This window comes from Quercus lobata, chromosome 11 (assembly GCF_001633185.2).
Source record: "Quercus lobata isolate SW786 chromosome 11, ValleyOak3.0 Primary Assembly, whole genome shotgun sequence".
Lineage (NCBI taxonomy): Eukaryota > Viridiplantae > Streptophyta > Magnoliopsida > Fagales > Fagaceae > Quercus > Quercus lobata.
The window spans coordinates 42770655-42789803 of NC_044914.1; the positions used below are offsets into that span (position 1 = coordinate 42770655).

Sequence of the window (19149 nt, forward strand, 5' to 3'; positions counted from 1 at the left end):
CATACATAGTAATATTAGAGGCCGTTTGGTATAAAAGACTTTAAACACATGTTTTCAGTTTTTAAATAATATTACATGTATTTTCACACTTTTTCATTTACGCGTATTTCTAAAAAATATAAACCACGTTACTAGAACAACATTATCAAACGGCCCTTACAAGAACATAGATTTATTGAAACCAAAGTAGACCCCAAAAGAAAATGGATAAAAATATGGGGGATATAGAGAACAGGTTGGGCACCATGAACGCTGGAATGGAAGAGGAGACACAATGCGAGTGGAATTGGAGAGACTCTGCTTTCTTTGGTTTTCTTTTCATAATCATTTTTCTCATAAGTTTGCCATCAATTTTGAGAGTGTCTAAAAAAGCAGAGAATAGGGGAGTGAAGGATCAACCAAGAGACTTTCACTTTGAGGAACGTTTCCCAATGGGTTTTCATCTATTTCAAGGAAAATTTGACACCCAGAGTTTTGCGGTGTCCATCATTCTCATTGTCCTCCTTGGTTTGGTAATTTGCTTGATTTTCTCTAGGCAAAGAAAGAAGCAAATGAAGGCTGCCCTTCTCAAAGAGGGCGTTGTACATGAATTGGGTCATCTTCCTTCCACACAATAATTAACTTATGCATTCGATATGTATTGTGTCTCTTGTAAATATGCAAGCTCCACACTGTATAGGTTTAATATGCCGTAAGAATGATGGTAAACGTGAATCTCATTTGTGGTTTTATGCAAAAAACCTACCATTACATGAGAGGATGATGTGTTTGGGATAAAGTTGGTTTTTTATTTTTTGGGCTCGAGCCTTGGGGGGGTGTGGTGTGTAGGTAGCTTAGCTGCCTAGGGCAAGGCAAAGGAAAACTTTGAATTAATAATAAGAGTAAGACATTTCTTTTTATTTGAGTATATGTACGGCCTCTCATAAAATTCTTTTTATTTTTTTTTTCCAAAGAGGATGTTGTGCATTTAGAATTTACTGTTCTTGTACTATTTTATACTATGGTTTAGCTTTAGTCCAATGTTTAGTGCATTGAATCCAGTAGGATACTGTTATGTGTCCAGATATTGCCACGTGATAACATCTCATCAAGTCCAGTGCATAGAAAGTACTAGACCTAAGCCTCTCCCTTTATATTATGAGTTATGGAAATTTGTATGATTCTTTTGTAAAAATATTTTCTTTTATCATTAGTAAGCTGTAAGCGTCTTAATCTAGGGTTTAATATACTCGGCAATGCTTGTAAACAAATCTCCACATATGTTTTTTGCCATATTTCTGTTTTGATTTTGGTAATTATATATAAGTCAAAGTGCCTAACCAACTTATTTTTGAGACAATTTTAGACCACTGTTAAGAGCATCCTTCAGCCAATTTCACATAGTTAGATATACAATTTGCGAAATTGTAAATTAGTCGATGGCAGCTGTGGTATTTACCTAGGGAAAAATATAAAAAGTGATAAGTCGGGAAATGACCATTTTTTTAAATAGTTGTGCAATCGTTGGGGTAGGAGGGATTTGAAGTTTAAACCCTAGTCTTCTCGACCCATTGGAATACCAAGAAGTATTAACTAAGTTACAAGACTCTTGGTAGCTAAGGACCGCTTAGAATAGAGGAATGGAAGGACCATAGATGTGGAAACTATGCTTTCATTTTTAGTTGGTGTTTGTACTATCATTTGAATCATTTCTTACTGTTTAGTGTTTAGTTGGACTTTAAGTTAAGAAAATTTCAAAAACTCATTAATTTTATTACAAAGAGTTTACAAATTGACATGATAATGAATGTAATTTACAACATATTATTTTTTCTTTCCTTATAAAACACTCAAAGTTAAAAATGTAAAAAAAAAAAAAAAAAAAATATTAGACACACGACATACTACAAGTGGTCTTGTAAGGTTTTTATTTATTTATTTTTATTATAATTTTTTGGAACCAAATATTTAGCTTTATGTATCCAATTGAACATTCTTCTCAAAAAAAAAAAAAAAAAAAAAAAGAGTATCCAATCAAACACTCATTTCTTTCTTTATTAATAGTAATTAGCTTTTATTTCTTTTTTTTAAAAAAGAGCATTTTATTTATAAAATATCCAAGTTCACACATCGATTTGTAAGGTTTATATTAAAATAGGGTAAATTGCAAATTACATCCCTAAAGTTTGGGGATGATTGGATTTTACATTCTAAAGTTTCAAATTTTGGATTTTACCTCATGACATTTGAGGTGTTTGGATTTTGCACCCTCACGTTTTAAAATTTGGATTTTAGTTCTTATATTTTAGGGGTGTTTGGATTTTATCCCCTAAAGTTTGGAGGGTATTTGCATTTTACACTCTAAAGTTTTATAATTTTGGGGTGTAAAATTCAAATACTCACAAACTTTAAGGGGTAAAATCTAAATCCTGAAACTTTAGACTATAAAATTCAAACACCCCAAATTTCAGGGGGTAAAATCCAACTTCTGAAGCAATCCAATCACCTCCAAACTTTAGGAGTGCAATTTACGATTTACCCTATTAAAATATTACTAATATTACTCTTTTTTTTATATAGTAAAATCAATGAAAATGGAAAAAATAAAATTATCGAATGAGCTATGCGTTTTAAGCCAAGTTATTATTTTATATACCAACTAAGTTATTACTTATTAGCAGTCATTTCTTAAAAAAAGAAAAAAAAGAAGAGGTTATTAGCAGTCATTGGCCTTTCACTTTAGAAATAAAAATCACTTGTCCCATTTAAGTGTTTTAGTTTATGCTCTACTAGTCATAGCGTGCAACATATTCTTTTTTACATATCCAATAAATAATCCATTTCTTTATTTATTAATGGTAAGATTTTTGACTCTAAATAAAAAAAAAAAACAAAAAACTTTTTGTTTATCAAAAAAAAAGTATTGAAATTTTTTTTACATGAAAAGTGTTAGGTCCATAACATTTTCACAACAGTTTATAGGTGGTATTTTGCTACTAGTAACAGTCAATAACAACCTATTATTTAAAATTTTCATAAAAGTATTGTATACATAACATTTCCCTTATGATATAGCGACTTCTATTTATATGCTTGGTAACAAATGTGGTATCAGGTAATGGCTTTTTCGTGTTAGTTCATCTTTTGGTTATGCCATAGGGGTATTTTCATAGGCCACGTCCCTACATACCAACTTATTTGTTATTTTTCAGAATTTTAGGACCAATGTTGTTGCACAATTATAGATTACAAGAACGCAGACAACTTTGGTATTTTATTTATTTATATATTTATTGAATTAGCTGGGGTGGTAAAAAAACCAAAGAAGTAGACACAGAAAGAATGGGAAAAAATGATATAGAGAATAGGTTGGGCACCCGTATCAATGTTGAAATGGAGGAGACGAGGTGCAATTGGAAATGGGGAGACTTTGCTTTTTCGTTGGTGTGTTTTTCTTTTCTTTTTTCTTTTCATGATTCTTCCACCAATCTTAATAATTTCTACAAAAGAAGTGGAATATATCGGCCCACCATTGGACATATTCAAGACCAAGGGTTTTGTGATTTTCTTGGCTCTCACTGTCCTCGTTTGTTTGGTACTTTGCTTGAATTCCTCTAGGCAAAGAAGGAAGCAAATCAAGACTGTCCTTCTTGAAGACGGCATTTTACGTGCGTCCAGTCCTCTACGTCCTATCTTGCAATAATTATCTTATGTATATGACGTTGTATTGTTTCTCTCTTAGACATGTGAGCTCCGCAATGTATGAGATTAAGAACTTAATATGTTGAACGTTTCGTACAAAAACCTACCCTTCTGTGAGAAGAAGGCGTGTTTGTCAAGCATAATTAATTGGTTTTTTATTATAAGGTTGGTTTAATTAATGATTAGACATGTTTTTTCATCTGATTATATGTACTACCTCTCATTATGTTAACGCTTCATTGTTTTTTATTTTTATTTTTCTGAGGAGGATTGTTAGCTAGTTTGGTCTTGCCCCAGGCTTAGATTGTATATGGAACTCCTCCCAAAAGCACCACTTTTGGATGAATGGGAATTCTTCATTCACAAAGCAATAAAGACATTTCAGATGTTTTTTTTTTTTGAAAGCAGACATTTCAGATGTTTAGTAAAACATTTGTGCACATTCATGGCAGATTTAACAGTCACAAGATTGCCAGGAGGTACAGAGTTGAGTTGGCCAATATTATGGAAATTTTCGTATGAAGGATTTCTAGCCTTCATTAGATCATACTTTATAGTTCTTTGCATAGGGAATGTTCATAGGGTCAGGCTTCCAACCTTGGCCTTATAAGTTACATCTAAAGGTCTAGCTGTAGTCAATGATGTCTTCATCACAGCTAGAAATGTGACTCATGTATGAGTATGAACTTGGTTCATTAATAAATTTGATTTATGTGGAAGATAGAATATAATCCACTTGGACTTTTTGTAATTCTTGAGCAAAGGATGGTTTAGTGCTGGCTCTTTATTATTGATGTCTATTTAGTGTGCTTTTGGATGAACACTTTGTTTATTTGCTGAAAGTTTATTAAAATATAGTTGTAATTAGTAAAAATGAAGTTTTAAAAAGTTGTGCATAAACAATTAAACTAAAATAAAATGTTAAATTTATCTAAAAATAAAAAAGAAATAAAATGTTTTATCTAAAAATAAAAAAGAAATAAAATGTAAAAAAAAAAAAAAATGTTTGACAAAATATTTGGTTGATAATGTCAAGTTCCTTGTCTAGCTTCTCAAATTAAGACTTGCTATGATCAATTCTAGATTTTTAGTGAGTGTTATCGTTCTTGAAACCATATTAGGATAAACCCACAACCAAAAACAGTGCAAAGCTTTGTTAACTAGATAGCTGTCCTTCTCGCTTAAATAAATCAATCTGATATATTACAAGTCTTTCACTTTCCTAAATGTCTTAATTACATGGGGTCAGTTCAAAACTAAGTTTAAACGTTTCTGTTTCATAATAATTGCTATTTTTATAATTAGGACAAAACATCAAATAGTTTTTAATGTAGACGAATTTGAACTCTAAATCTTTTACTTGACGACAAAAAAGTTTACTAGTTGAACAAATTGGAAATTGTAACCCACAAATTTACATGTGGTTTGATCATTCAATAATACACATGGCCGGAGCCACTTTCAATGTTGCCTTTTTTTTTTTTTTTTTTTTGGGGTGGGGGGTGTGGTGTGGGGGGGTTAATGTTGGGGCCCCAAACAAATGAATTTGTGGGTTGGCCCAGTATTATAGAAAATAGCTGGGGTCTGGGGCCCCAAAAATGAAAGTTTCTCAACCAAAATCTTGAAGTTAGCCCATTGGCCCTCGACAAATGAATTTGTGGGTTGGCCCAGTGTTATAGAAAATAGCTGGGGTCTGGGGAGTTGCGGTATTTTACTTAATTGGTTTTTTTTTTTTTTTTCCTTAAATTAATTATTATTATTATTATTATTTTTATGTAGGATTCATGGAGTTGAGAAGTAGTAGCAGAACTATTATTATGTTTTTATTGGGAAAAATTACAATTTTATCTTCATGTAGTTTGGTCTTATCATAATTTAATCTACAACTTTTAATGACTACATTTGAAATGCCAACAATTTGGGCTAAATGTAATCGATAAGGTTTTGTTCTTGAATGAACATTTTTTCACATATGTGGAATATGTGACCTCTTATTGATTTCATTTTGATCCAACCTTTTAGAGGTGAAAATGTAATACCTAAAACAATTGTGGGACTAAATTTCAATATAGCTAGTCAAACCGAAAGAGGCTAAATTATAATTTACCCAAATGGAAAATTCAAAAGAAATTTATTCCACAAAATATAAAATCTTTTAATTTGGATGGAAGCCCAATGAATTCATTTTGATCCAAATTAAGAGGGCAAAACTATAAATTGAAAGTTTTATGGACTAATTCATTATAAGACTAAATCTAGGGAATTTTTTTTTTTTCCTTTTTATTATTCTTTTAAGAGATCCCCTCTTGTTTTTGTAAACTCTAAACCTTTCTCATTGAAGTTTAACATTTTTTTTTTTGTTGTATATGTTTAAATTTTTTGATAATTCATGAATTTGAGAACCAAATTGATTCCATTTAGAATGTATTTTATTCACATTTGATAGCTAATTTAATAATTTATATTGAAAATAAAATTATTTAGAATGTAAACTCTAAACCTTTCTTATTGGAGTTTAACGATTTTTTTGTTGTTGCATATGTTTAAATTTTTTTATAATTCCTGTATTTGAGAACCACATTGATTCCATTTAGAATGTATGGTATTCACATTTGATAGCTAATTAAATACTTTATTTTGAAAATAAAATTATCACGAATTTCATTGTAAAGATGACAAAGGACATACGGACATTAAGTTCAAAAGAGCAATCTTATTCATTTAAAATCAAGACATATTCCTAATTCTTCAATTAAAAAAGAGACCAGAGAAAAACCTAAATATAAAAACTTAATTAGTATTAACTGTGCTTATATCTCTAAAATTCGGAAAAATATTGTTGACAAAATTCATAATATATATCTATACCTTTTATAAAAATAAATTAACAATATTAAATTTGAAATAAATATTATTTAGTTAATATTTAAATATCAGAAAAAAATTTACTTAATTTATCACTTAAGTCTCAAATTATATTCTCCCCAAACTTGAATTTAAGGTGAAAACATATAAGAGCAATTCTGGATTAAAAAAAAAAATTTATCAATTTATCAGGGTAATAAATTATGATTGGTGTAACACTCTATAAACTTAGACATTATTTTATTGGATTTCAAATTACCAATCAAATAAATTTTGAAAATTAGCAAACAAAAAAAGAAAAAAAGAAAAGCATTTTTTTTTTCTTTAGATAAAAGTCGGTTGAGATAATATATTTTGGACCGTAGATAATTTAGTGGAAAGGATCCTGACCATTGAGAAACTTTAGTAGAAAAGACCCGTACGACTGTACCGTATATTATATATATACTTTGTTTACACAACAACCGAACACACTGCCTATTTTGTTCTTACCAGGACTTCCCTTTCGCGCCACAACCACAGGTCCCTCTCTCTCTCTCTCTCTCTCTCTCTAACTATGCTTTGCTTTTCATACTCTTTCTCATAAGGGTTGGAGTAAAATTCTGTTTGATTTTCAAGAATTACTTTTCTTTACTTTGCTTATATTCAATTTATATCTTCTTATGTGCTCAGGTAGTGAACTGGGTTTCCTTGTTTTTTGTTTTTGTTATTTTTGTTTTTTTGGGGTGTTATAGAATGTCCTTTTATGGAGTTTGATATGCATGATAAATTGATAACCTTGTTTTGGCTGTTCTTGTCAAAGTTTCAACCTATGAGCTTGTTTTCGGTGGAGAGTTGGTGTGAGACTGGTGAACTGTAGTCTATAGGTTAATTATTTTGAGTTTGCTCTAGATGTTAGTTCTGAAAAAGTTTTGTTGGTGTGGTGATTCTTATTGGGCTTTTTTTTCATTGGGTTTCTTTTTAATTCTATTTATTTTAAGTGGGTTTTTTTGGGAAGTTCATAATCTCCATTAATTTAGTGTGGCATCCATGTTTCTTATATCTCACAGTGATGTTTATCTGAGCAGGATTTTTATTTTTTTTATTGTTAAGATAATCTGGTTTCTGGTTCTTTAAGCAAAATTTTCAAGTTATCCTGCAGTTTACTCTGAAAGGGTGTTAAATATGGAGATATAGACTCTGTTTTTAGATCCTTTAGTAATTTTGAATATTGAAAAACATGTACAATACATGTTTGTACATGTTTAATCGTGTAAAAGTCCTATATTACCACATAAAACTTGATAAAAAAATATTTTGTGTGATTTTAGTTCATCCTTTTGAGTTATATAGGTATCAAGCAAATAATGGAAAAATGGAGGTCTTTGTAAAATGACTTGATGCACTCAAATAAAGTTATAAGCATCTGACTATGATATCACTTATGAAATAATTTGGGGTTTCAGAGTTGAGTCCTATATAAAGTTAAAATTTTAATGTAGTTCATCCTTGTTAAGAGTGAAAGAGCTTGGTGTGCTAATATTCATAGTAAAAATAGATGCCTTTGAACTTTTAGTAATCTGCTTCTGTCACAACTTGAATAAGCACTAGCCATATTTGCGCTATACCCCAAATAGATTTGTCAAATTACAATTAAAGCTTATCGTAATCACTTATATACCCTAGATTGTCCTAGTAAACACCCTATGTGGAACTCAACACTTATAAAATCTAATCCAATATCTAACCCATTTGGGGTATCACACTTTCGTTGAAAAGTAATCTAGCCTTTCTCTTTAGTTTAATGTGAATTCTAATTGTGATGAATGTGTGTTTCTAGAGTGAACATGTAAAGCTAATTTTTTTTTTCTTTCTTTTTATTGGTTTAATTTCTTCCAGCCAGTTATTGGATTAAGGTGGGTCATTGAGCTCATATTGAACCTTGTCAGAATGGGTGAAACCAGTGAGATGGCCAAGCCTTCCAAACAAATGGGTATTGGGGAAGTCAACATGCCTCCTAAATGGTTTGTACCATTGTTTTCAACTCAGGTTCTCAAGCAATCTCTCTCTCTCTCTCTCCTCCCCCCAAATTTTTTTTTCCGTCACACACATTTCTCATCATTTTCACTAAATCTTTACTAATGTTACAGGAAACACCAAAGACACCTTCACAACCAGATGGGCCAACTTTTGTGCAGGTTCAAGACAAATAAAAAATAAATTACATATATTTATCCATGCGTGTGTTTGTGTGTTTGTGTTTTGGAGGGTGGGGAGGTGGGCTATGGGTGATATGGATCTGTGGATTTGATAATGAAGAACCAGATTGAGTGTCTTTCAACTTACTCTTGCATCTTGACTCTTGAATAGGCATATTATGGTTCTGGGGCTACCGCACCTCCCTTTGTCATGTCAAGTTCCGCTGCCTCTTCGTTGTTTAATCCCTATATGTGGGGAAATCAGGTGATTATCTTCATATGTGAGAGGTCAAGCAGAGAGTTGACTACCTTGGATTATAACATGGGGAAAACTGACTTGTTTCCTCTTAGGTGGCTTATCAGCAATGTATGTCACAATATGGACCTGGACTTCAATACCATGCTCCATATAACAAGGAGGTCCATGCAAATCTTAACACAGTTAAGGTAATCCCAAACACATATCTTGTCATCTTACTTTTGTGTGCTGTACTTTTCTCTACATATTAAATCTAGTAGATATATATATATATATATATTTTTGATAAGTTAGTGGCTAAATTTCTTTATTTCATCAATTTCCATCAATAAAATAGAGGTTGTGAGAGTTTCTTTTGGGTATTAGTGGTTTGTAACTTGTAGGTGCAATCTACTTGTCTTCCACTAAGACTCACATTTTTCATGTATATCTTATATATAACTACTTATATATGGTTAGGGTGTGGGATTGGCCATTCCAGAAAAAGAGGAAAGGATTCTCAAGGGAAAGGACTTGGATTCAATGAGCAAACACAAGAGAAGCTCAGAGAATTTGATTTTGGTAGGTAATGGATCAAGAGAAAGTGAGAAGGCAGCTTCAAGTACCAGAAATGATGGCGGTGGTCCTTCACAAAGGTATTCTTAATTTCTATAGGAATTTTTCTTCCCCAATAAGTTTTATTATGTTAGCAGTACTACCATTCTTTTCCTTCTTAGCTGGGTGTGGGTTTTCCTTTTCTTTTTTTTGTGGGGGGTTGTATGCTTAACTCTAGATTTTTATTTCTAATATTTTACGCTAGCTGAATATCTTAAATGTGCTTTGCTAAACTATGACTGCAAAATTTCCTTTAAACAGTGATGTAAGTGGAAGTGAGGGCTCATCAGATGACAGTGATGTCAAGAATCAGGTTGTTGCTCCAATTAATTTTATGTTGAGTAAATTCTCAAAAAATCTAAAGGTCTATTAGGTTGGTTTTTCCTAGCACTAATATGCACTGACTTTTCATTTTTTCCAGGAGTTTTCTAAAAGTAAAAGGCAAAGATTTAACCAGTTGCAGGCAGATGGTAATTTTTGAAGTTCATGGGTTTTGCTTTCTTTATAAAAGTCCATTAGTTTGATTACCTATAATACTTGAACAGGAGTGGTTGCACAGAACAAAGCTAGTGTCCAGGATTGTGGTGCATATACAGATTTGGCATTGCATGATTCAGTAGCAAACGTGGCTGAAACTGATCTGAATTTGGGAATGAGCCTTAGTGCATCCAGTGCTCAACCTTTTCTTATGAAGGTGAGGCCAAATAAATTGGGTGCATGACTGCTATGCTTCAGCAATAATGCTTGTGTGACAATTTATGCTTGGAAAAATGGATTTAGGAATGGAAAGAGTTGAAGCTGTCTGTTATTTTGATGTCCATATTATTTGAATTGTTTTTATGGATTATACTTTCCTTGTTTAATGTAATCTTCTGGGGGTTAAAATTTATAGTTTACAGTTGTTTCTTAGCTTCTCTCTCTCTCGCTCTGCCTTTTTTTTTTTTTTTTTTTCCTTTACCTCCTCTCCTGAACCCATGTTACATAGGCACAATTACAACTGTAAAAGTGATCCATGGTCTAAGAGGTCAGGATTACTTGTTCTTACTTTTGACGATCTTTATCTCTTGCTTTGACAGGAAGGGATTGACCTAAGAAATGAGAGGAGAAAGCAGTCTAATAGGGAGTCAGCTAGGAGGTCAAGAATACGTCGACAGGTACTTATCTTTGTCCTTTTGTTTGACCTTTCTTTTCTGGGTAACATTTTTAGTATTCTGTCAATAAAGGTACCAGTTATTTTCAGTCATCAGATCTTGCCTTGTTTTGAAGGTTGAGTTCTGGTATCCAGTCTATACACTTCAAATATATACTTGCAGATGTGGCAAGGAATCCTCTTTATGGTTTCTTAAGGTCCTATAGGCAACTATTTCAGATGATCCTTCAACTTTTATAGGTTTAGGTAACCTTATGTGGAGTTAATGGTTAAATTCGAAAAGGAAAGAATTTTCTTCCAAACTCCTCCAACCCATTATGAGATGATTCATAATACAATCCACGTGTATTATTTAAACAAGTCACATAACCGATTCAATAGGTCATGTGACTAAAGGTACACGATGATGGTTTTATCAATTGTCATGTAGTGGGTTGGAGGAATTTTCCTCCAAACCAGTTTGGAGATAAATTTTTTCCATTTGAAAATACATGAAAAGGATCACCATATTCAGTTACTATGTTTTCCAGAGTTTTCCTTTGCCTTTTTATTAGCATTTTTCAATCTTCTTCTTTTTTATTTTTTATATTTTAAATCCTGGTCCATCTCTATTGCATTCTAGGTTTGGTTAACTATTAAACCTCATGATATGTGGATTATAAATTTTGAATTTCAGAAAATCCAGGCTTAAAATCTTTGTTAGATGTCAAAATTTTCTGACATTGATTGATGCTTTAGTTTAAGTTAATTTAGAGGTGGATACTCTTAGCAAAAAGTGGATTTAAACAAAATGTTGGGGGGACATTTTCATTTACCATGGTTATGCCTCTTAAATTTGCTCTATTATTCCTCTAATATCTGTTTGCTTTGATTTTCTACTAAAAACTGCTTCCTCAAAGCATCCCCCTTCCTTTTGCTAAAACTTTGTAAAAAATAAAAATTAATAAGTTGATGATTATGGCACTAGAGGAACCAAGAGAGAGAGAGAGAGAGAGAGAGGATGGTGGGAGGGGAAGGGGGGCTGATGATATAGGCTTGTTATGTCTGGCAAAGCCATAGAGTATGACTATGAATGGTTAATTGGTTACTTATAATATGTCGAAAAGATTATCCAACAAAAACTTCCAAACTCCCTCAGATTTGGTTTTGTATAAAGGCATTAGGTTGAGTAAAATTTTGAATTTAGATTGAGCAGCATCACTTTTGATAGAAAACCAGGAATTCTGGAAGGAATCTTGTATTGCATCTTATAGAGCAGATGGGAGAAATTTTTCTGGGTGGTTGGCAGGTTTCTAGCCTATTGGGTCGCTAGTTTCATTCCAATTGCATTTATTTTGAAGGGAAAAAAAAAAAAAGATAAAAGAAAAAAAAGAGAGGAGGGTTTACTCCCAAGGTTGGCAATCGTTTCTTTTCCTTTTCTTTTTTTACCCCCATAAAATTTGAGGTCAAACTTGAAGTCCATCAATTTTTTAGAACGTTCCCTTACTTGACTTGATTATTAGTTTTGTTTTTAAGATATTTTGCTTTTGGGTTTCTTATTATCACAGCAGGAATGCGAAAAACTACAAGCATTGGCAGAGATGCTAAAAACCGAGACTTCCATGCTGAAGGAGGAGCTAGTTAGGCTTTCCGAGGAATGTGGGGAAGTTGATGAAGAAAACAATTCCTTAATGGTTTGCCATCCAAATCCTTCTTCTTTATTCATTTATCCTATACTGATGATTGTTGCAGTTTCTTAGCTTAACCTATAATAAATATCATGTTCTCAAATTTCACATAACGTGTGCTTCCTGCCTTCCCCCCTCTGATCTTTTCGAAATGTTAAGGTTGTTTATGGTTAGAACCACTCTAAAGTCTAAAGCTTATAGTATCTGTTATGCGGAATCTATTTATTGTCAAGTCCAAACTTCTACTCACAAGCCACCCATGATAAAGATTAAAGTGTGCCTATATAGTGGTTTTTAAAATTCAGTGTTTACATCCACACCCCCCCCCCCCCCCCCCCCCTTTTCTTTCTCTCCTCCTCCCCCTAAACTATTATTTAATGAAATTGATTTGCTGATGGAGCAGGATGAGTTAACCAAGATGTATGGACCAGATGCAATTTCAGACCTAATTGCTAGGAACCCTAACTCCGGTTGTAGTGAAAGCAATGACAATGAAGAAAGAATTCCTAGTGGAGACGACTCACCTCTTCATACGATTAGAATTACATGAAATTTTAGTTTGAAACTAGAATGTGGCTTTGACTGAAATTATAAGTTCATGTCAATTCTTTATGATTTTTTCATATTCATATTTTAGAAAAAAGAGGTATTATTCAAAACATTCATGTGGGTTTCAGATTTTATGTACTTAAATGATTTCAACATTTGGTAGAGTGCTAATTTTAGGCTTTTATTCTTTTGTGCATGGTTCCACTTTAATAGTGTTAATATTTGTTGTTTATGTAAGGTGCTTTCTTAGTTTGATTATACCTATTGTAGCAACATTCAACCATTGGTGTATTAAGATTTTCTCTGGTAGTTTTTAGGAATAGATTTTGAGATCAAATTCTTTTTGTACTTGCAGCTACCTTCTTTTCAACAATGAATTCCCATTCCTTAATTATTAAAAAAAAAAAAAAAAAAAATCTCATTCCTGAAGTTTTGGTTTGTAGTAATGATACATGAAGGGAAGGTTGGTAGATATAACCTCACAGGGTTTAATCTATCATTTAATAAGAAAAGAAATAACTATTGTGACATAAGAAATTACACCTATACAAGTTGCTTTATATTAGAGAATTCAGATTCGGAGGTGGACTGTCAATCATCTTCAAAACTGAGAAAATTTCACATAACCGCCACCCCCCCCAAAAAAAAAAGGCACAAATATGTTTTCCATGATTCTTAATTGCAGAATATTAACAAATGGAGGCTCCCATCAATTGCCAAAAAAAAAAAAAAGGGACAAGTGGATGCTAGCATAATTTACTTCAAGAGTGCTAGAGATCCAAAATTTTTTACTACTTTTTTTTGTCATGAACTCCACTTTTATCAGCATCAATCATGACATACTATTGAGAAATTATTTTTATTTTTTATTTTTTTATGTTCTTCCACTTTGATTACTTCAATCATCTCAACCAATGCTCGCATTAAGATCACCTTTTTTTCCTCACCCAAATCATTGATAAAATTAAAATGTACAACACCCATTTTCATATGAATGATGAATTCTTCTTCTTCTTCTCTATTTTATTTTATAATAAAATTTTGTTCTTGAGCCATGAGTCTTTTAACTTCAAAATCTTAAGCTACCAATGATCTGTTGGAATTAGATGTTAATTCTCTTTTATTCTTAGCAAAATTTTGTTCTTGAGCCATGAGTTTTTAACTTCAAAATTTTAAGCTGCTAATAACTAACAATCTCTAGCTATTAGGAACCTTTCCATTTTAGAGTTAATTTCTCTGGGAGGTTACTTCTTCAATTTGAGGCAGCTTAAATAGTGACTAAAGCAATAGATATCCTCTCTCTCTCTCATCAAGGGAAAAGCTACATCTTCGGGTAACTTCTACGTGGCAACATCAGCTTTCCATGTGTTGCAACATGGATAATAGAACCATAAGCCATTAGGGGTCCTTTCAAAACAGTGAAAGAATCAGGTATACAGGTCCTGCTTGATGGTTAATAATTGCATTGACATTAGAGGGTCCATATTGCACATGTGCAAAATGTGGACACGAGGAGGCTGAATGAATTTAAAGTGAATATTCATGATCTAATGATATATACTTTTTTCATTTCCGGGGATTAAGATTAACATGTTTACCTGTTACTTTTATGTCTTCTGCAAAGCTAAATCACACTAGATTGATGACTGTAACGAATCAAACTGCTACATTCATTCATCAAATACCACAACAAAGAAATTTCATGCAGAAGAAAAGGGAAGCTCGCCGCAGTATATCTTGTAATAACAATTAAGTAAAAAGCAGGATTGGTAATGTGAAGCGTACTATAATTTGCATGCGTTTGAACACTAGGGCTGTTGTAATTGGGGCCAAGAAAGGGCATAACTCACATTGCTCCAATAAGATGAAATCTCACTTAATTTTAGCCTGCATGTGTGCTTTGAAACATTTACATTCTAGTTAACTTCCCTTCTCCTCTCCCCCCATCTCTCTCCGTTTCAAACATACTCTAACTCAGCAAGCACTTTCTTGCTAAAGGTATTACTGATGAGCAGAAACATATTATCAACTTGAACCATCAGGGAAGGGTTTGAGTGCATCCTTGTTCCCTTTAACATAAAATTCCACAACTGCTTTCATTCGGGGAAGTTTATCAGGGTGGTAATTTACGTGAATAATTACTGGTTTGAGCTTGCTCAGGTTGGCATCTTTCCTCACAGTTTTGAAGAGCACCTTGCTGTTCATAAACAGATAGAAATCCATAGTCCTTCTTGCAGCATGAAGCCCATCATACCCAGGATATGAAGGGAAAAAGAGCTCCTCATTGAAAACTGCCTGGTCCCAAGAGGGTGGCTCCTGAGAAAGCCGACTCGCCACACGATCCAGAAGCTCAATTGAAGGAATTGTTGGTCTAATGTAGAAGAAACCAGAGTTATAGACCCATATACGCATTGTATGAGCATATCGAGCCCAACCCATTGCAGGTTCATCAAAGACATCATTATACCCATAAGCTGTCATATTATTATGACCATCAGTCATGGACTCCACATCTGAATCTCGATAAAGATAATGAAAAGGATTCTGCAAATACACAATATCAACATCTGATAGAAGAACACTATACCCCAGTTGCAAAAACTCTCTTAGAATATGAAATTTCAACCCTGAGACAGCATGGTTCCCTCCTGTCCTCGCAACTGAATCAATACCTTCATCTGGATCTCTCTTATACACCGGAACATCCTTTGATTCACAGAATTTGGCAATCTCTTCATCCAAAGCAACAACCAAATAATTGGGTATACCCACTCTCTTGATGTTAGTGAACCAGACTTCCAACATGTCCTTCACATTTGAGTTTGCAAGAGCAACTATAAGCTCTCTCTGGAGAGCAACTTTCTCTAATATCTTTGCCAATCTTGGATTGACAGATTCATCAGGGATGACAGCAGGGCTGGTTCTTAAGCCCTTGACGGTACCAAAAGGTCCAGCCTTCTGCTGTTTACCCAACATAAGAACCTGCTTCTGTGCATTATCTTTCCTTTGATCAGCCAATCTAAGCTTTTCAGTTAGCTCCTTAATTTCTTTTCTCAGCTCGGAATTTTTCTCAGATGCTTCCACAAACTCTGATTTCAACATGTTTATCCGTTCAGATGATTCACATGAAGCTGAATTAACCTGATGAAACGAGAGAGAAAAAAAAACATGAATCTTATATTTGTGCCTAACAAAATAACCAATTCAACACTATGTAAACTCCACTAAGACTGTATGCGTTACCATTAGATGATTAAATTGCAAAAAAGTCATCAGATGTGCAGCATACACTATATGAATGAATCATCTTCCTTTGCCTCATCTCAAAATTTCACACAAAAGCCACAATGGTGATTGGGAGCATTTAATACACACACATGTATTGCATAATTTTTTTATTACACATGTATAAACTAAATAAAAGCATATACATAGACACGCAGAAGGGGAGAGAGAGAGAGATTGTGGTAGGAGGAAGAGCCATTTGGGCTGGGGCTCATTGGCAACATTGTCTCAATCAGTATACCAATCAAACACAATAAGAGATTTAGGATGCTTCGCATTGAATTGAATATAAATTCCATATTTGAAACTATTACCACTCACACAGCCTATGAAATACAAACAATATGATCAAATTCAAGTCAAAGTCTCAGACCACAATGTTCAAAAATAGGATTGTAAATTAAATGAGCATAGAGCTTCAAATCATCAATTGTTACAATCAATTAAAGAGTTTGAGTTTGAATGTTTAACTATCATCCATCCCTCATTATCACAGATTCGTAAAACATGTAGAAATTGTTTACTAATAGACTTCAGTGTATAGCAAGAAAAACTATTTTTTTAAGTAACCATTGTGGCATTGTATACAAAACCCATATCCAATTCAAAGTCAAACCACAGAAACTATAAGTCAACGCAATGGCTTCACTTCCCCACCAAGATTCAGAATCCCAAAACACACCCACAACTAAAAATCCAACAAGTCCAAGAACACACCTTTTTTTTTTTCGTGACTGTCATGATTGGTTCATAATAATAAAAGTAATGTCAATTCGCTAATCCCATCACCAAAATACTAATAACATCTCAAAACCCCAAAACTATAAAAAAAAATACTAATCAAATATAAATAAAAAATTTTTTAATAAAAAAAAAGTGGGGTTGGAGAATTGGAACCTGGGCATTGGATTTGGAGATAGTACGAGTGATAATAGGAGCTGAGGAGGTGAAGAGACCATGAGGGAAGAAAATGGCGAAGACACAACCCAAAGTGACTCCAATGGCTATGGCAATTGCAATTCTGGTTTTTCGAACCGACTGTAAAGTGTTTCGATGCATTTCTCTGCGGCCAGTCATTTTTTGTTTGATTTGGTTTGATGGGTCAGTTTTTGTTTCGGCTATTGCAAATTGGCAAAGACTTTTGGGGTTGGAAAAGTGGTGAGATAGAGAAAGATTGAGAGATGGGTGTGTTTGAGTTTTTGACAATTGGGGATCAGAGATTGATGGCTGGGTGGGTGGTCCTGTATACAGAGTTCAGTAGTTGTTGAATTGTGCAGTAAAGGTAAAGGATGCCAAAATAGGAGGAGAGAGAAAGATCATTAGACATGTTTAAGATTATTTTATCATTTTAATTATTGTTTAGTGCAATAATTCTTTTATAGAAATTATAGATATCATTTTAATTTGAGTTCACAGCTTAAAATTACTTGTTTATTTATCCATAAAAACCAATAATAATCTATCATTTAAAATTTATTGTAAAAATGTTACGAATTTTTTTTTTTTGGATGACCTGTTACAAAAATATTGTGAATATAGTATTTCTCTTTAATTTATGGCCTCCTTTCTAGTGTCTAGGAGTACTACTAAGTCAAAACATTAATTGTGTATATAAATTAATAAATAATAATGTCACTACAAGCTTTGTAATTCAATTAATTGACATTTTTTTATTAATGAATTTAGAGGTCAAATCTCATTGATAATTTATTAAAAATAAAAAATTTAATTTCAAAGGTAAGAGAAGTTTTATGGTATAAAGTTTTAGGGAAATTTACACTGTAATATCCTAAATTATACCTCAAATTACATTTTAAACTCTAAAATTTTTTATTGCACATTTTTTACTATAAACTATGATCATTATTACACTTTACAATTTGATGTTGAGTTTGCTGTTAACTTGGAGAAAAATCTAGAGATTAGAGTGGAAAGTGTAATTGAGAGTACAATTTAGGGTATTAAAGTGTAATTTATCCTTTATTTTTAAGGAATTGAGAAGATGAGCAATTGTATATTTTCAATTGATATCATACTTTTTCATCCAAGTTAACGACAAATTTAATGTTGGGGTGCAAAGTGTAATAAGAGTTATAGTTTAGAGTGCAATATGTGTATTCAAAAAGTTTAAAGTGTAAAATGTAATTTGAGGTATAGTTTAGAATGGTAAATTGTAATTTCTCCAAAGTTTTGCAGAGTAGAAAATTAAAATCAATTAATCAAATGGAATGCATGAGGTATGATCAAAAAAAGAATGCATGAGGTGTGAATTTTTTTTTTTTTTTAAGGAAATGAAAAGTTTTTTTTTTAATTATTTATTTTTGGGTTAGTTTGTTGCTTATGTGCTTGTGTATAATTTTTTAGATTCTCACATTTCTAAATTTTAACTACAAATATACTTTTATTAATTTTCAACAAATAATCAAATAAGCCTTTTCAACAAAAAGCTAGTCTAAACTCTAAACACGCACATGTGCATTTGTGTGTGTCGTTCCACTATTCCATTTTTCTTTTGGAGATACCATATCCGCTTTTTTTTTTTTTTTTTTGGTATAAGTAGTGTCTCAACTTCTAGGCCAGATTATTTAACTTATTATCCATCAAATATTCCAGAAATCCTATAGATTGATAATGGAGTGGATTGAATCTACAACCTTCATGTTCTTGTTACACCCCAAGCTAATGAGCTCACCATTCAAATACTCAACATACTTAATTCTTACCATTGGTTTATAATTTATAATTTTTTTTGGGTATAAAGAAGTGATGTTCCAACATTCCACCACCCGAATACCATTGAGGGGTATACATACTTAATTCTTACCATTAATTTATAATTTATAATTTATAAATTAGTTTTTTTTTTTTTTTGATATAAGGAAGTGATGTCCTAACCTTTTGGCTAGATTATTTCACTTCCCA

The 19149-nt window shown here is 32.5% G+C and overlaps 2 protein-coding genes across 2 annotated transcripts; one reads left to right on the forward strand and one right to left on the reverse strand.

Moving 5' to 3' along the window:
- The first annotated feature begins 7010 nt into the window (after positions 1-7010).
- On the forward strand, positions 7011-13134 carry LOC115967401 (G-box-binding factor 1-like). Its single transcript, XM_031086487.1, has 12 exons — positions 7011-7068; positions 8425-8574; positions 8676-8723; positions 8896-8988; positions 9075-9170; positions 9442-9617; positions 9838-9889; positions 9998-10046; positions 10122-10270; positions 10653-10730; positions 12274-12399; positions 12797-13134. Exons 2-12 carry the CDS (start codon positions 8476-8478, stop codon positions 12941-12943), a joined length of 1113 nt encoding a protein of 370 aa, XP_030942347.1. The 5' UTR covers positions 7011-7068; positions 8425-8475; the 3' UTR covers positions 12944-13134.
- A 1455-nt stretch (positions 13135-14589) lies between these two features.
- On the reverse strand, positions 14590-17520 carry LOC115969202 (arabinosyltransferase RRA2-like). Its single transcript, XM_031088799.1, has 2 exons — positions 17125-17520; positions 14590-16083 (listed from the first exon to the last, which is right to left on the reverse strand). Exons 1-2 carry the CDS (start codon positions 17302-17304, stop codon positions 14968-14970), a joined length of 1296 nt encoding a protein of 431 aa, XP_030944659.1. The 5' UTR covers positions 17305-17520; the 3' UTR covers positions 14590-14967.
- Positions 17521-19149: the final 1629 nt, after the last annotated feature.

Excerpts from the sequence above, each read along its gene's own strand:
- LOC115967401 (XM_031086487.1), top strand. The coding sequence starts at position 8,476 with ATGGGTGAAACCAGTGAGATGGCCAAGCCTTCCAAACAAATGGGTATT. Across the intron at positions 8,575-8,675 it reads TACCATTGTTTTCAACTCAG|GAAACACCAAAGACACCTTC; the intron begins GTTCTCAAGCAA and ends CTAATGTTACAG. Across the intron at positions 9,890-9,997 it reads ACAGTGATGTCAAGAATCAG|GAGTTTTCTAAAAGTAAAAG; the intron begins GTTGTTGCTCCA and ends CATTTTTTCCAG.
- LOC115969202 (XM_031088799.1), bottom strand. The coding sequence starts at position 17,304 with ATGACTGGCCGCAGAGAAATGCATCGAAACACTTTACAGTCGGTTCGA. Across the intron at positions 16,084-17,124 it reads TCTCCAAATCCAATGCCCAG|GTTAATTCAGCTTCATGTGA; the intron begins GTTCCAATTCTC and ends TCGTTTCATCAG.